General features: G+C 40.3%; 7 protein-coding genes across 7 annotated transcripts; 3 read left to right on the top strand and 4 right to left on the bottom strand.

Moving 5' to 3' along the window:
- Positions 1-245: 245 nt before the first annotated feature.
- On the top strand, positions 246-1,136 carry MAK16 (ribosome biosynthesis protein MAK16; the record flags this gene model as incomplete). The annotated part of the gene is made up of 1 exon (XM_003646631.1): positions 246-1,136. One exon carries the CDS (start codon positions 246-248, stop codon positions 1,134-1,136), a length of 891 nt encoding a protein of 296 aa, XP_003646679.1.
- Positions 1,137-1,444: 308 nt separating this feature from the next.
- DRS2 (aminophospholipid-translocating P4-type ATPase DRS2) lies at positions 1,445-5,383 on the top strand (the record flags this gene model as incomplete). Its single annotated transcript, XM_003646630.1, has 1 exon — positions 1,445-5,383. One exon carries the CDS (start codon positions 1,445-1,447, stop codon positions 5,381-5,383), a length of 3,939 nt encoding a protein of 1,312 aa, XP_003646678.1.
- A 150-nt stretch (positions 5,384-5,533) lies between these two features.
- PRO2 (glutamate-5-semialdehyde dehydrogenase) lies at positions 5,534-6,889 on the bottom strand (the record flags this gene model as incomplete). The annotated part of the gene is made up of 1 exon (XM_003646629.1): positions 5,534-6,889. The coding sequence occupies one exon, from the start codon at positions 6,887-6,889 to the stop codon at positions 5,534-5,536; it is 1,356 nt and encodes a 451-aa protein (XP_003646677.1).
- Positions 6,890-7,107: 218 nt separating this feature from the next.
- Positions 7,108-8,012, bottom strand: SAW1 (DNA-binding protein SAW1; the record flags this gene model as incomplete). Its single annotated transcript, XM_003646628.1, has 2 exons — positions 7,108-7,939; positions 8,002-8,012. 2 exons carry the CDS (start codon positions 8,010-8,012, stop codon positions 7,108-7,110), a joined length of 843 nt encoding a protein of 280 aa, XP_003646676.1.
- A 240-nt stretch (positions 8,013-8,252) lies between these two features.
- Positions 8,253-9,488, bottom strand: Ecym_5068 (uncharacterized protein; the record flags this gene model as incomplete). The annotated part of the gene is made up of 1 exon (XM_003646627.1): positions 8,253-9,488. One exon carries the CDS (start codon positions 9,486-9,488, stop codon positions 8,253-8,255), a length of 1,236 nt encoding a protein of 411 aa, XP_003646675.1.
- Positions 9,489-10,378: 890 nt separating this feature from the next.
- On the top strand, positions 10,379-15,055 carry Ecym_5067 (myosin family protein; the record flags this gene model as incomplete). Its single annotated transcript, XM_003646626.1, has 1 exon — positions 10,379-15,055. The coding sequence occupies one exon, from the start codon at positions 10,379-10,381 to the stop codon at positions 15,053-15,055; it is 4,677 nt and encodes a 1,558-aa protein (XP_003646674.1).
- Positions 15,056-15,598: 543 nt separating this feature from the next.
- SNC2 (SNAP receptor SNC2) lies at positions 15,599-16,096 on the bottom strand (the record flags this gene model as incomplete). The annotated part of the gene is made up of 2 exons (XM_003646625.1): positions 15,599-15,847; positions 16,016-16,096. 2 exons carry the CDS (start codon positions 16,094-16,096, stop codon positions 15,599-15,601), a joined length of 330 nt encoding a protein of 109 aa, XP_003646673.1.
- Between the last annotated feature and the right edge of the window lie 116 nt (positions 16,097-16,212).

Here is a 16,212-nt window from a genome sequence, read left to right as displayed (position 1 = left end):
TCAATGTTATAAAGTAGATGCCATATGTTCTAATTGCAAAAGCAGTGCTATTTATATCTATATACGCTGCAAACTTCTTATGTTATTATTGGTCACGTGTGTTAATATCATTTATTACGCATTGATGTTTCTTTTTTGAAAAATTTTCTAGACGAGATGAGATGAGACGCGATGAGATTGATGAAGACAATGTATGTTCAACTCTAATATTGAAAGCTGAACAACAAGCACCTGTGCATTAACGAATGTCTGACGAATTAATCTGGCAAGTTATAAATCAGCACTTCTGTGCCTACAAAATTAAGACTGATAAAGGTCAGAATTTTTGCAGAAATGAATACAATGTCACTGGTTTTTGTAACAGATCGTCATGCCCTCTAGCAAATGCAAAGTATGCGACGGTGAAGCAAATTGATGGGAAGATATATTTATACATGAAGACAGCTGAGAGAGCTCATACTCCTGCCAAGTTATGGGAGAGAATCAGGCTGTCTAAAAACTATTCAAAAGCATTAAAGCAAGTAGATGAGCACCTTCTTTATTGGAATAAATTTTTGATTCATAAATGTAAGCAAAGGCTCACAAGGTTAACTCAAGTCATGATCACAGAGCGACGTATGGCTCTGAGGGAGCAAGAACGGCATTATGTTGGTGTTGCTCCTAAGGTGAAGAGGAGGGAGGAAAATAGGGAGAGAAAGGCGTTGGCTGCTGCTAAGATTGAAAAGGCAATTGAGAAGGAATTATTGGATAGATTGAAGAGTGGAGCATATGGCGATAAGCCATTAAACGTCGATGAAAAGATCTGGAAGAAGGTTCTAGGCCAAGTTGAAGATGAAGAGGAAGACTACGAAGGGGAAGAACTAGAAGATGAAGAAAGCGACATTGGCGAAGTAGAATATGTCGAGGACGATGGGGAAGAAGAATTGGTGGAGATGGAGGATTTAGAGAAATGGTTAGATGATTCAGATGCTTCCTCCATAAGTGATAGTAGTGATGAAGATAGCGGAAATGACTCTGATAGCGAGGAAAGAGCTTCCAAGAAAGATAAGGCTGCCGAGACCAAGAGAAAGCGTGCTAGAGTTGAGATAGAGTATGAAGAAGAAACGCAGCCTAATCAAAGGGAATTCGCGCATTGAACTGCACAAATAGAATTACCTTAAAAGCATTTTGTACATTAGAAAACCGTACTTATTTAATAATATATCCCATTTTTATATTCAGACTACTTATAATGAATCTAAGATGGACTATTCATGATTGTGAAGTCAGTCCGGGTAATATTGGATCACGCGGAACGATAAAAATATGGTAGTGTTACTATATAGGTACTATATATAATTTAGACATCAAAGCCTCTATTTGAAGGATGTTTATTCATTAGTGTAAAACTGATTGGCACGTTGAGTTGTATAATCTTTCGTTGAATCTTTCAACACCTATTGAGATGAGTGGATCAGGGAATAAGCATAATGAGGAAACATTGTTCGATATCGACTTTCTAGACGACAGCTATATAGCGGATACCAACAATAGAAGTGTAACTGTAAATGGTCACAATTCAGTGCCAATTATTGATTCGGGCATTGATGAAATTGAACGATATCAAGCTAATTTAATACCACGGGAGATCATAGATCTAGATAGGGTTTCTTTATCTCGTCGTGGCGACAGTATAGAAAACGACATTATACACAATCCATTTGATGACGAAAATGCTACACAACATTATGATGCATCTAATAATAATCTGTCTGTGGCACAACCGAGCGGATGGCAGAAATTTGTTGGTGGCCTAAAAAGTGGCATTGGCATAAATAGTGCAGCTGATAGTCGATATCAAAGTTTTGAAATGGACAACTACGCAGAGGTCACTGGTGAAGGCAGGTACAAAAGATCTCGGAATAAATTCGACCTGAAAGTCATATTCGATAAGTTCATCTTAAGAACTAAGCGAAATTCTGCTGCAGATAGCAATGGACCGCGGGTAATCTATATCAACGATAAAGTTGCCAACTCCAACTTAGGCTATGGTGATAATCACATTTCAACTACAAAATATAATTTTGCGACATTCTTACCAAAATTTTTATTTCAGGAGTTTTCAAAATATGCTAATTTATTTTTCCTTTTCACTTCCGTCATCCAGCAGGTGCCAAATGTAACACCCACTAATAGATTCACTACAATTGGCACTTTAATTGTTGTTTTGATAGTGTCAGCTATTAAAGAGTGCGTAGAAGATTTAAAAAGATCCAACTCTGACAAAGACCTAAACGATTCTAGAGCGGAAGTTTATTCTGAAAATACCGGTCACTTTATCTCCAAAAAATGGATTGATTTATCAGTAGGTAATATTATCAGAGTGCGCTCTGAAGAAGCCATTCCTGCTGATTTGATTGTATTATCGTCTTCTGAACCAGAAGGTCTTTGTTATATCGAAACTGCTAATTTAGATGGTGAAACTAATTTGAAAATTAAACAAGCAAGAATAGAAACCTCAAAATTCCTAGATGAGGCTCAACTGAGCACCATGCGCGGTAAACTACTTTCAGAACCACCAAACTCCAGTTTATATACATACGAAGGAACAATAACTTTAAATGGGACCAAAATCCCGTTGAACCCTGATCAAATGATTTTGAGAGGTGCAGTATTGAGGAACACTGCATGGATTTTTGGTATAGTGGTTTTCACAGGCCACGAAACGAAGCTAATGCGTAATGCTACAGCTACTCCAATTAAGAGGACAGCTGTTGAACGAGTAATAAATATGCAAATTGTTGCATTGTTTGGTGTTTTAATTGTGCTTGCAGTGGTTTCTTCTTTGGGTAACGTGATTGTGATGTCCACAAATTCTAAAGCCCTAGGCTACTTGTATCTAGAAGGGACGAATTGGTTCAGTTTGTTTTTTAAGGATATTTTAACATACTGGATTTTATTTTCCAACTTGGTCCCAATTTCATTGTTTGTTACTGTTGAAATGATCAAATATTATCAAGCCTATATGATTGCTTCGGATTTAGATATGTTTCACGAAGAATCAAATACGCCTACGGTGGTTAGAACTTCTTCTTTGGTTGAGGAATTGGGGCAAATTGAATATGTATTTAGTGACAAGACTGGAACGTTGACTAGAAATGTAATGGAGTTTAAGTCGTGTTCAATTGCAGGCCGTTGCTATATTGAAACTATCCCTGAGGACAAAACCGCGGTCGTGGATGACGGCATTGAACTTGGCTTTAGAACGTATCAAGAAATGAGTGCCTATCTTGATGACACTTCCACTGTGGAAGGGTCTATTATTGATGAATTTTTGACATTGTTATCCACTTGTCATACTGTCATTCCTGAATTTCAAGATGATGCGTCTATCAAATATCAGGCTGCTTCTCCCGATGAGGGTGCTCTAGTTCAAGGTGCTGCAACTTTGGGTTATAAATTTATCATTCGTAAACCTAATTCTGTTACAATAGTTAAAGAAGCCACCGGTGAAGATATTGTATACGAATTGTTAAACGTTTGTGAATTCAACTCTACCAGAAAAAGAATGAGCGCCATTTTTAGATTACCTGATAATTCTATCAAATTGTTCTGTAAAGGTGCTGACACTGTTATTTTAGAAAGGTTGGATAGTAATCATAATCCTTACGTTGAAGCTACATTAAGGCATTTAGAAGACTATGCTGCCGAGGGTTTAAGAACGCTATGTATTGCCACAAGAACAGTCTCTGAAGAAGAGTATCAAAACTGGAGTCATGCGTATGATTCAGCTGCCACTAGCCTGGAAAATAGAGCAGTTGAATTAGATAAGGCTGCGGAGCTAATTGAAAAGGATTTATTATTAATTGGTGCAACAGCCATTGAGGATAAACTACAAGATGGTGTTCCTGAAACAATTCACACGTTGCAAGATGCTGGTATAAAAATTTGGGTTTTGACTGGTGACAGGCAAGAGACAGCCATAAATATTGGTATGAGTTGTCGCTTGTTAAGTGAAGATATGAATTTATTGATTGTTAATGAAGAAGATAAAGAAGGCACAGAAAAGAATTTAATCGACAAGCTAAAAGCAATTAATGAGCATCAAATTTCTCAGCAAGACATAAACACATTGGCATTGGTTATTGATGGTAAGTCTTTAGGCTATGCATTGGAACCTGATTTGGAGGATCTACTTTTGGCAATTGGAAAGATCTGTAAAGCAGTTATATGTTGTCGTGTATCTCCATTACAAAAGGCCTTGGTTGTAAAGATGGTGAAGAGGAAGACCAACTCCTTGCTTTTGGCCATTGGAGATGGTGCCAATGATGTCAGTATGATTCAAGCGGCTCATGTGGGTGTGGGTATTAGCGGTATGGAAGGCATGCAGGCTGCTAGATCAGCTGATTTTGCCATTGGTCAGTTCAAGTATTTGAAGAAATTATTGCTTGTTCATGGCTCTTGGTCATACCAAAGGATATCGCAAGCTATTCTATATTCATTCTACAAAAACATTGCTCTTTATATGACCCAATTTTGGTATGTTCTTTCAAACTCATTTTCTGGACAATCAATTATGGAATCCTGGACGTTAACATTTTACAATGTATTTTTCACTGTTACACCTCCCTTTGTGTTAGGCGTTTTCGATCAGTTTGTAAGTAGCAGACTTTTAGATCGATACCCGCAGTTGTATAAATTAGGGCAGCGTGGGCAGTTTTTTTCTGTTAGAATATTTTGGGGATGGGTTATAAATGGTTTCTATCACTCAGCGATAACTTTTATTGGCTCTACTATGTTTTACCTCTACGGCGCTGCTCTGGATATTCATGGTGAGACGGCGGATCATTGGGTTTGGGGTGTTTCAATATACACAACTAGTATTATAATTGTGTTAGGAAAAGCCGCACTAATTACCAATCAATGGACTAAATTTACACTTTTTGCAATACCTGGTTCTTTATTATTTTGGTTGATTTTCTTCCCGATATATGCATATATATTTCCAAGACTCAACGTTTCGAAGGAGTATTATGGTATAGTGTCCCACGTTTATGGTTCAGCTACTTTCTGGTTGATGTGCATTGTGCTCCCCGTTTTAGCGCTCCTACGTGACTTACTTTGGAAGTACTATAAACGCACTTACTCACCTGAAAGTTACCATGTCGTTCAAGAAATACAGAAATATAACATAAGTGATTATAGGCCGAGATTAGAGCAATTCCAAAAAGCCATTAGAAAAGTAAGGCAGGTCCAAAGAATGAGAAAACAAAGAGGTTTTGCCTTTTCCCAAAGCGAAGACGGTGGACAAGAGAAAATCGTTAGAATGTACGATACCACACAGAAGAGAGGAGTCTTTGGTGAATTACATGATGCTTCTGCTAATCCATTCAGGGATAAATAGACATATAGTATTTTTCTGTATAAACTATTAATAAAAAAAGAAGGTGTGAGAAGAGATGAAATTGTATAATATGTCATATATGCATTGCATTAATTTGGTAAAATACAGCTGATACCGTTTTTAAAACTTCTCTTATATAAAAAAGTATTCTCATAATTTCAGCCCTTTGACGTCCAAGTCCTTGTGAACAAAAGCTCTGTTTCCACCTGCGCCCAAATAGTCACTTGCAACCTGGCCAGCGCCTCGCACTTGATATTGGTAAGTAACCAATCCATCTAGACCAACAGGTCCACGAGCATGGATCTTTGAAGTAGATATTCCAACTTCGGTTCCAAACCCGTATCTAAAACCGTCAGCAAACCGGGTAGAAGCATTCCAGAAAACCCCAGAAGAATCCACAGCTTTCAAAAAGTATTCTGCGGCTTCTTGATTTTCAGTTACAATTGCGTCAGTGTGTTTAGAAGAGTGTAAGTTAATGTGTTCAACAGCCTCCTTTGTGGATGTAACGAATTTGACGGCAATGTCCAACGATAAGAACTCTCTGCCAAAATCTTCATCCACCGCATCATAAACCTGTGATCTAATTAACTCATTGTCAACTTTTTCAAAAAATGCTTGTTTGACATCTGTTGTAGCATGGATTTTCACTTTTCCCACAGTTACTAGATGAACTATGATTTCCCACCAGTTTGGCAGCTTTGGGTTAATCAAAAGGCACTCAACAGCATTGCAAGCTGCGCAGTAATTAGTTTTAGAATCTAAGACGATTGATTTAGCCTTTTCTAACGCTGCGTCTTCATCTGCATAAACAGTACAAATACCATCAGCGTGGCCTAATACTGGTATTTTAGTATTATCCTTGATTTGTCTGACCAAAGCATTTGAACCACGGGGAACCACCAAGTCTATGTATGCATCTTGGTCCAACAAATCAGAAACATCCTGTCTGCTTTCTATTAACTTCACAGCGTTCAAAGGAACCCTGCTGGTTTTTTGGTTCTCCTTAATAACATCGTTTATAATAGTCGCCATCTCCTTAAAGGTGTTCAAGGACTCTTTCCCACCTTTCAAAATCCCAGCATTACCAGACTTGATACATAAAGCGGTAATATTTGCAATAACCTCTGGCCTCGATTCAAAAATCACCAAAAGGACACCTACAGGAGCAGTGACTTTGTACAAGGTCAGATTATCGTCCAGTTCCCGAGCCATCAAAAGTTTCCCAACCGGGTCTTCTAGCTCAGCAACATCAATGATACCTTGCAGCATCATCTCAAACTTGTCACCCTTGAACAAATCTAACCTCTGAACCAGCGATGATGCAATATTATTCTTCCTCGCTTCAGCTAGGTCTAATTTATTGGCTTTTTCTATAACATCTCTCCCCGCCTTTAAGCCATCATGAATTTTGTAAAGAATCTGAGAACGTTCTTCATTAGTCAAAGTTTTCAACACATTTCCAGCAAGACGTGCTTGTTTGGCAACCTCTTCAGCTATATTAGACATTTTATAAGCTCTAAAATCTCTCGACTACAGCTCTTTCAAGTCATTAAATAGTATATTAGTAATGTGAACAAATCAGGATCTTCTGGGATGTGGATAATTACTGTAGATTTTTTCAACAGATTAAAAAAAAAGTTTGTCATAACTAAGTCGTTCATTGTTAACGTTTAAAAGTATCATTCATCAAGAAGACTATCATCGCCAAGAAAACAGCATGAAGCTCATGAAAGTGGCTGTCTTCTATGGCGCTGAGGTCGCTGTAGTACATGCACATCTATTCCGCTGCCGAGGTTGATCAATGGTTCGTAGTTGTACTCCACGACAGGCTTCTGTTCCCCATCACCAAGATCTTGTCGATTAGCGAGGTCATCGTTCACCAGTATCAACCGAGAGCTGGAATCTTCCTCATCTGATTCTTGCAATATCTCAGCAGCAGGTTCAGTTGTCTCAACCGCTCCTCGAACTATAATATGAGGGCTTTCTTGTGAGGATAATAAGGGTATGCCAGATACATTGCTAACAAATGCTGTCCAACACAACAGCTTCCTCCATTTTACAAGCCGTTTAATATCGCATATAATGATGTTTGCTTCCCAGTTATGCTTAAAGAGCAACGTAAACTTATTCTTATCAATCCTCTCAATGATCGTAGTGTGGAACTCCAACCCAGCAAGAGGATTATCGTCATTCCTAGATGCATTGCGCTGCAAACCGGCATTCCCTTTGACCACCTGCATTAATTCCTGGAAGTCCATCGCACTGCCAACCTTCAGCTTCTTGAGTAACTCATTTTGTATAGTCTCTGAACCAAATTCATGCACAATGAAAAGAAGCTCATCACGGAGTTCGTTACAAAGGTCCCTGGAATCTTCATTTGACAAATGAATCCTCACTGATGGCGACTTTAACCTTACAATAGCATTATTCGACAACAACGGAGCTTCAAATATAGGTCTTGCAGATCCAGAAATGTGCTTGCTCAGAACCTCTTTTCGATTGATGAAAATTCGAATGGGCAAACCCGTCTTAGGCGTAATCTTTACAACGGCTAAACTGCAAAAATATGTTAATAAGCTGATCTAATAGACTTGAATGTCGATGGCATTTGGACATACGTAGGAGTCATGGATAGTGGATCTTTAGGGTATATGGCCCTCAAGGGATATGATTCTGTATAACCACTAGTCAGCCTTTTTTTCACACAACATTTACTAAAAGTCAGCTTTCCCTCTCCAAAAAGCAGAACTTCGCACTCTAATAAATCACAACATATATATGTTCAAATGTACACAACTAAAAATAACCTAATCTAAATCTCTCTAAACTAAATCTCTCTAAACTAATTTAAACCAGCCTGTCCTTCTTCTTATAATCTCAACAGCCACCATAAAATTACACCAATAAATGCTGCTGCAATATCATATAAAATGCCTTCACAGTCTTTAACTCGCGCTGAGAAACCCGCCTTCCGTCGCATATCGTTGACTCTCTCCCTCAGCTTAACTGCGGTCTCCAATCTATGCAACAAGGCCTTCTGAGCATCTAACGCTATCCTGAGCTCCTCAATACCGTTCTCAAACTTTAGAAGTTCGCCTAACTGGCCCTCCACCAGTTCTGACAGCCGCCCGCCAAAGGAGTCACGTGGAGTAACCGCATTGCCACCGTCGCCACCACCGTCCTGAAACTCCCTCCTCAGAGGTCCCAAACGCTCTACCAACACCTGCCGTTCCATCTCCTTCAAAGTATCATGCACATGTCCAATATCAGCATGCAACCTACTCAGAGCTTCTTCTGACGACGCAACCACCTCTTCCCGAGGCAGCACCGCAGAGGTGAGCTCCGCCTTTGCCGCTGAAGCTAAATTAGCCAAAAGTTCTGCCACAGTCTTCGCATACGCATTGCAAACACCATCAGTATTCCCCGTCGAGCGGCTGCGTACGCTGCTGCCGCCCACGGGCGGCAGCAGCAGCGGCTCCTCTTCTGCCGCTACCGCCACAGCAGCCTCCCTCCCTGCAGGAACCCACGTCCCCAAACTCCGCGACACTAAACCATGCAACCATATCCGGCCCAAAGATCTTTCCATGGGAACCCAGCCCCATGAGTCCGTAGAAGATACTCGTGAAGATGCTGTACTGGCAGTAGTACCTGCTACTGCTGAAAAACTCGCCCCCGCACCCACTGCATTATGCGGCGGCAGCAGACCACCACAACCACCGCCGTCCACACCAGTGGTCCCTGACTGCAGGAATCGGTTCACCAGACGTTTCCCCGGATCTGAAAAGGACGGCGAGTCCGTACCAGAAGCGGAAAATGAAGATGCTCCCGCGGCTCCCGAGTTATTACTGCTGGCCCATCCCACGGGAACGCTTTCCAGAGAAAGCGCATTCCTGTAATGCTGTTGGTGTTGATGCCACTGCTGTCCTGTAACATCACTCCTTCTACTCAGTTTTCGCCCTTGCCCGCTCTCTCCGGGTTCCCGCTGTTCAAATAAACACTCGCTAAACTTCCCTGCTGTCGCGTTCGTGTAATCAGTCGTCGACACCGAATGACCCGTGGCTTTTGCCGCAGATGGGGACATTTGCTGGAGGCATCGAGACTGCATCTTACCGTAACGAACTCGGTACGAACGACATATCTTGCCGCGTCTGGTTTGTATTTAGGGCGCACGGGAGCCTGTTGCAAGTTGTGGGAGGGCGATGGCACGAAGCGGAACGAGGAACAGATCGGTCGGGTAACCACCTTTTCCACCAAAAGAAGCAGCCCGTTACCCGGCAACCTCACGCTGCCGCAGCAGGTGCGGTGCACGGACACCACCAAACAAGGCACTTGGATGGAGGGTAACGCGTGCGGCCGCACGCGTTACCCTCCGCGCTCTCGTACACCGCGCACTACCCGTTACCCTCCTTCGCTCCTCGCTGGTACAGCGTCCCCACCGCGATCCGCGCCAAGGCACCACGCCGCTTACCCGGCGTGCCACCTCGAGCCACACCACGACCGCACACCGCACAGCTAGCCGCGCGCCGCGCGTACACCCGCGCCTGTTTCAATTTTGAAACACGACAACCTGTTTTCCTGTTGTCTCCTCTGTATCCCATTCATTCCCCAGCTCTTTAAACACAAGAACTAGGCTATATCGCCAAGTGCTCCTTCGTCAAGAAAATAGTAATCTGTGTTTCCTCTGTCTGACTAACATCCATACAAAAATTCGGTGATTTCCCTTCTTAATTTTTTTTGTTGATAGAAAAAAAAGACAAAATTGATTACATTATATTATCATTGGTCACAGACACGATTTAACGAGATCATTTAGTTGCTAGTGTTTATTACCAGTTATATATAGTGTTTACCTTCGAAAGGCGCAGATTAGGATTTCGACACGCAGCAAGGCAGCTAGACGAAAACAGAAGGGAGAGAGAAGTGCTTAAGATACGCGAAGAGAGGGAGTAAATAAACAGTTCTAAGAGACGAACTACAGAAGGAACAAGAATAAGGATGTCGTATGAAGTTGGTACTCGTTGCTGGTATCCGAACAAAGATCAAGGATGGATCGGCGGGGAAATTTCGAAGAATAAGCGGGTTGGGGATAAGTATCATTTAGATTTGACCCTTGAGAATGGGGAAGTGGTTGAGATTATCACTAGTAGCATCGAGGAAGGGTCGAGTGAAGATTTGCCATTGTTAAGGAACCCTCCCATTCTAGAGGCGACGGAGGATTTGACTTCGCTTTCATATTTGAATGAGCCGGCGGTATTACATGCGATCAAGGCGCGTTATGCGCAGTTGAATATTTATACGTATTCGGGAATTGTGCTTATTGCTACAAATCCGTTTGATCGTGTGGATCAGCTCTATTCTCAGGATATGATTCAGGCGTATGCCAAGAGACGTCGAGGGGAGTTGGAGCCACATTTGTTTGCGATTGCGGAGGAGGCGTACAGTTTGATGAAGAACAGCACACAAAATCAGACGATTGTTGTGTCTGGGGAGTCAGGTGCCGGGAAGACGGTATCGGCAAAGTACATTATGCGTTATTTTGCTACTGTAGAGCAAAGTAACTTGGTGGGGAGCGGAGGATCGCTCAACCCAATTGAAATGTCCGAGACAGAGAAGAAGATTTTAGCCACAAATCCAATTATGGAAGCCTTTGGGAATGCAAAGACTACTAGGAATGATAACTCTTCAAGATTTGGAAAGTACCTGGAGATCCTATTCGATAAGGATACTTCCATTATTGGTGCTCGCATCAGAACATATCTTTTAGAAAGGTCTCGGTTGGTGTTTCAGCCGGCAGCAGAACGAAACTATCATATCTTTTACCAGTTGTTGGCGGGCGTGCCTGAAGATCTCAAAATGAAACTCAAGTTAACAAATATCGAAGATTACCACTACTTGAATCAAGGGGGGGAGTCTAAAATTGCTGGTATCGATGACAAGGAGGAGTACAAACTCACCACAGACGCGCTTTTGTTGGTTGATATCTCCAAAGAAACACAAAAAGAGTTGTTTACCATCTTGGCCGCATTGTTACACATCGGTAACATAGAAATTAAAAAGGCCAGAACAGATGCCGCACTAAGCTCCGATGATGAAAGCTTACAGATTGCTTGTGAATTGTTAGGAATTGATGCATTTGCCTTTGCAAAATGGATCACTAAAAAACAAATCATCACGAGGGCTGAAAAGATTGTTTCCAACTTGAATTATGGACAAGCTGTGGTTGCTCGTGACTCGGTCGCCAAATTCATATACTCTGCATTATTTGATTGGTTGGTCCAGAATATAAATAACGTGCTCTGTAATCCAGAAGTGTCTAATGAAATCTACTCCTTTATTGGTGTCCTAGATATCTACGGTTTCGAGCATTTTGAAAAAAATTCCTTTGAACAATTCTGTATCAACTATGCAAATGAAAAGTTGCAACAAGAGTTTAATCAGCATGTCTTTAAATTGGAACAGGAAGAATACGTTAAAGAGGAAATCAAATGGTCTTTCATTGAATTCAATGACAATCAGCCTTGTATTGATTTGATTGAAAATAAATTGGGTATCCTATCTTTATTGGATGAAGAATCAAGATTACCAGCTGGCTCTGACGAAACCTGGACACAAAAGTTGTACCAAACTTTAGATAAACCACCTACTAACCGAGTGTTTTCTAAACCGAGATTTGGTCAAACGAAATTCGTTGTCTCACATTACGCGCTTGACGTTACTTACGATGTTGAGGGTTTCATTGAGAAAAATAGAGATACCGTTTCAGACGGCCATTTGGAAGTCTTGAAGAACTCAAAGAACTCTACCTTGCTCGCCATCTTAGAAACCATTGATAGAAATGCTGCTAAGCTGGCTGATCAGCAGGAAGCCAAAAAGAAACAAAGTTCATCAGCAAGGGTCGTCAATAGAAAACCAACCTTGGGATCACTCTTTAAACAATCTTTAGTCGAATTGATGACCACTATCAACTCCACAAATGTTCATTACATTAGATGCATAAAACCTAACGAGTCGAAAGAGGCTTGGCAGTTTGATAACCTAATGGTGTTGTCTCAGTTGAGAGCATGTGGTGTCTTAGAAACCATCAGAATCTCTTGTGCTGGGTTCCCCACTAGATGGACTTATAATGAATTCGCTCTTAGGTACCATCTTTTGGTTCCATCTACCCATTGGACTAAAATCTTTGCAACTGAAACCACTGAAGAAGAAATTAACGAACTTTGCAAGGACATCTTGGGTACTACAGTTACTGATAAGGAGAAATACCAACTTGGTAATACCAAGATTTTCTTTAAAGCTGGTATGTTGGCTTACTTGGAAAAAAAGAGAACCGATAAATTGAATTCCTCTTCTACTATGATTCAAAAGAAAATTAAAGGTATATACTACCGCAGAAGATATTTGGAAATCACTGGTTCACTCAGAAAATTCCAATCTGTTGCAAAGGGTATTATTCTACGTGCTCATGTTGATCATGAATTTAAGACCTGGGCAGCTATTTTGTTACAATCTTTCTTAAGAGGCTCTTCAATGTATCGCAAGACACAGGAACAATTGAATTCTATTATCAGAACCCAATCTCTCTTCAGAAGACAATTGGCTTGCAGAGAATTGAGAGCTAGACGTGAAATAGAGTCGGCAATTAAGATTCAAAAGAAGATTAGAGCTTTTAAACCAAGAAAATCATATGTACACTATAAGAAGAGTACAATTGTGGTACAGTCTTTGGTAAGAAGAAGGTTTGCAAAGAGACAGTTAGATGTTCTGAAACAGGAAGCAAAATCTGTAAACCACTTGAAGGAAGTTTCTTACAAGTTGGAAAACAAAGTTATCGAATTGACCGAATCTTTGGCAGCAAAAGTTAAGGAAAATAAAGATTTGAATGCTCGCATAAAGGAATTACAGACTTCTCTAAATGAATCTGCTCATTTTAAGGAATTATTGAAGGCCCAAAAAGAAGAACATATCAGAAGTTTGGACGAGCAGAATGATACCCATACTCTAGCATACGATGCAATTTCTTCAAGACTTGCAGCTGCCAAGAAAGAAATTGACGACGCTAGACTTGAAATTGAGCAATTGAAGACGAGACAAGAAGAATTGAAAGCTGATGTTAAAGCTAAGATTGATGAGCTATCAAAAGTCAGACAGGATTTGGCAGATTCTACAACTCAAAACTCAGACTTATCTAATGAGGTTTCATCATTGAAAGAAGAAATTGCTCGGTTGCACACTGCCATCCGTAATGCACCAACTAGCGGTACTCTATCACCAATTAAAAGTAAACGTATTAGTTCTTACAGTGGTTTGGATACATCTGGATCTCCAAAGCAGTGGAATGTGGTATCTATTAACAATGGCGGCTTGGAAGAAGAAACGAGATCAATTATGTCCCAACTATCGCAGATCAACGATGAACTATACAAGTTATTAAACGATGATAGGCCGTTGACCACTGAAATTGTAGAAGGTTTATTGAAGAGTGGTAAGATTCCGCAGCCTGGTTTTGCTGCCAACTTAACCAGGAAAGAGGTTTTATATCCTGCAAGAGTATTGATCATCATATTGAGTGACATGTGGAGGTTAGGATTAACTGAGCAGAGCGAAAGATTCCTTGCAGAAGTACTATCTACCATTCAAACCTTGGTAACAAATTTGAAGGGGGATAATGTCATAATCAATGGTGCTTTCTGGTTAACAAATGTTCGTGAACTTTATTCCTTTGCCATATATGCCCATGATTCTATTTTGAATGATAATGCATACATAAAGGACTTAAATGAAGATGAATATAAACAATACGTTACTCTAGTCAGCGTTTTGAAAGACGATTTTGAGTCCTTGAGTTACAACATCTACAACATTTGGTTGAAGAAGTTGCAAAAGGAGTTAGAGAAGCGGGCAGTTTCCGCTGTTGTTATGTCACAATCGTTGCCTGGGTTTATCGTACCTGAATCTTCTGCATTTTTGCCCAAGATTTTTTCAAGTTCTAGCAGCTATAAAATGGATGACATTCTCACTTTCTTCAATACTATTTATTGGTCTATGAAAGCTTATCATGTTGAAACAGAAGTCTACCGCGAGGTGATTATGTCCTTATTAAAGTATGTGGACTCTATTTGTTTTAATGACTTGATTATGAAGCGTAATTTCCTGTCATGGAAGCGTGGTCTCCAGTTGAACTACAACGTGACAAGATTGGAAGAATGGTGCAAAGTACATCATATTCCGGAAGGTAGCGACTGTTTAGAACACATGCTGCAAGCTTCGAAGTTGTTGCAATTGAAGAAAGCCAATATGGAGGATATAAATATTATTTGGGAAATATGTTCCTCGTTGAAGCCAGCCCAAATACAAAAATTAATTTCGCAATATTCTGCTGCAGATTATGAAGTCCCAATTCCCCAGGAGATTTTAAGTTTTGTTGCAGAAAGGGTTAAGAGAGAATCTGCTCTTTCTAACGATGGTAAATCTGCACCTCATAGTAATGATATCTTCTTACCTGTCGCTACCGGTTCTTTTGCTGATCCATTTAGTCAAATAGAGCCAAGAGAAATCAACAAGATTGAAGCGCATATCCCTGCTTGGTTGAATTTGCCTATTTCCAGAAGAGTGGTGGAATTGATAACAGAGAACGTTTCCGCACAGGAGTCCCAGGCTCAAGATCTGGAATGAAGATAATTTTGCCTTTTTTTTAAAAAAAGAACTATGACAGTTTCTCCTCATCACCACACCACCTTTCCCCCATTTACCCCCCATTTACTTCCGGTCTTTGGTCAATGATATTAGACTTGCCATGTATGCGTTTCTTTATATAAAAATCCAAAATTTATATATTGTTATGAACACTGGTTGTATATTAAAAAAAGACTCTTGAGTTAAGAGAGTGGGTATTTTTTAATAGTAGTTTACAGAGAGATGTTTGATAAACGGAGCATACCCGTATAGCAGAGTATAACGCATATAATAAAATGTGTTTGGGTGACTGGTAATCAACCGGTTCCCCTTTATACTGGTCGCTTTACAAGGAAAGCAAACCCATCAAAACAAACCATCTGATGATCAGTACAGTCAGCCTAAACACACCGGAACTTTAATGTTTTCTGTAGAAGCAACTAGAGGCACCATTTTAAAGCCCTATCTAATAAAGAGAAGCCAAAACATATCAAATATCCACGTTTTTTAAACATGGTTAACAAAAAGGTACCTTCAAAATACTTAAGAAAAGTGAACAACCATTGGGACAATAATCACAACCAGGAGAATTACAACCACCAAAAATAGACACATACACATCTTAACGTCCTTCCACCACATTTGCTTCCTGACCCTATTAGCTCCCCTCTTAAAACCTTGAGCAGATACTGCTAAATTATCCGCTTTGTCTTGTATAGAAGTTAACCGTTCACCACGCTCAGCAACTTTATTGATGTTATCTCTCATAATACCAACTGTATCATCGATTTCCTAAAAAAATAGACTGTTAGTAACCACATCTCCTGTCCATCGATGCACCAACAGAACTATAACCAACCAAACTTTATTCCTCGAGGAAACTCCGTTAATCAGCTATGGCTCAGTAAACACTTCGAAAACAGATCGCAATGATCCAAAAAAAAATTACTAAATACATACCGCCTTTAGAACAGCAGCCTTAGACTGAGAGTTCGTTCCTTCTGGTGGAACATATGGATCATATGGCACAGATGATGACATATTCGATATTGCCTTACTTTAGGTTATTAGAATCTTGACAAGTACTGCACAGCTGGTGTGTACCGTCTTTTGTGGCTAGTTTACAAGAGTATTATATGCATGCAGTTAGAAGCTGG

Source organism: Eremothecium cymbalariae, chromosome 5 (genome assembly GCF_000235365.1).
Source record: "Eremothecium cymbalariae DBVPG#7215 chromosome 5, complete sequence".
Classification (NCBI taxonomy): Eukaryota; Fungi; Ascomycota; class Saccharomycetes; order Saccharomycetales; family Saccharomycetaceae; genus Eremothecium; species Eremothecium cymbalariae.
The sequence above is the reverse complement of the archived record's forward strand: the minus strand, read 5'-3'. Positions and strand labels throughout refer to the sequence as shown.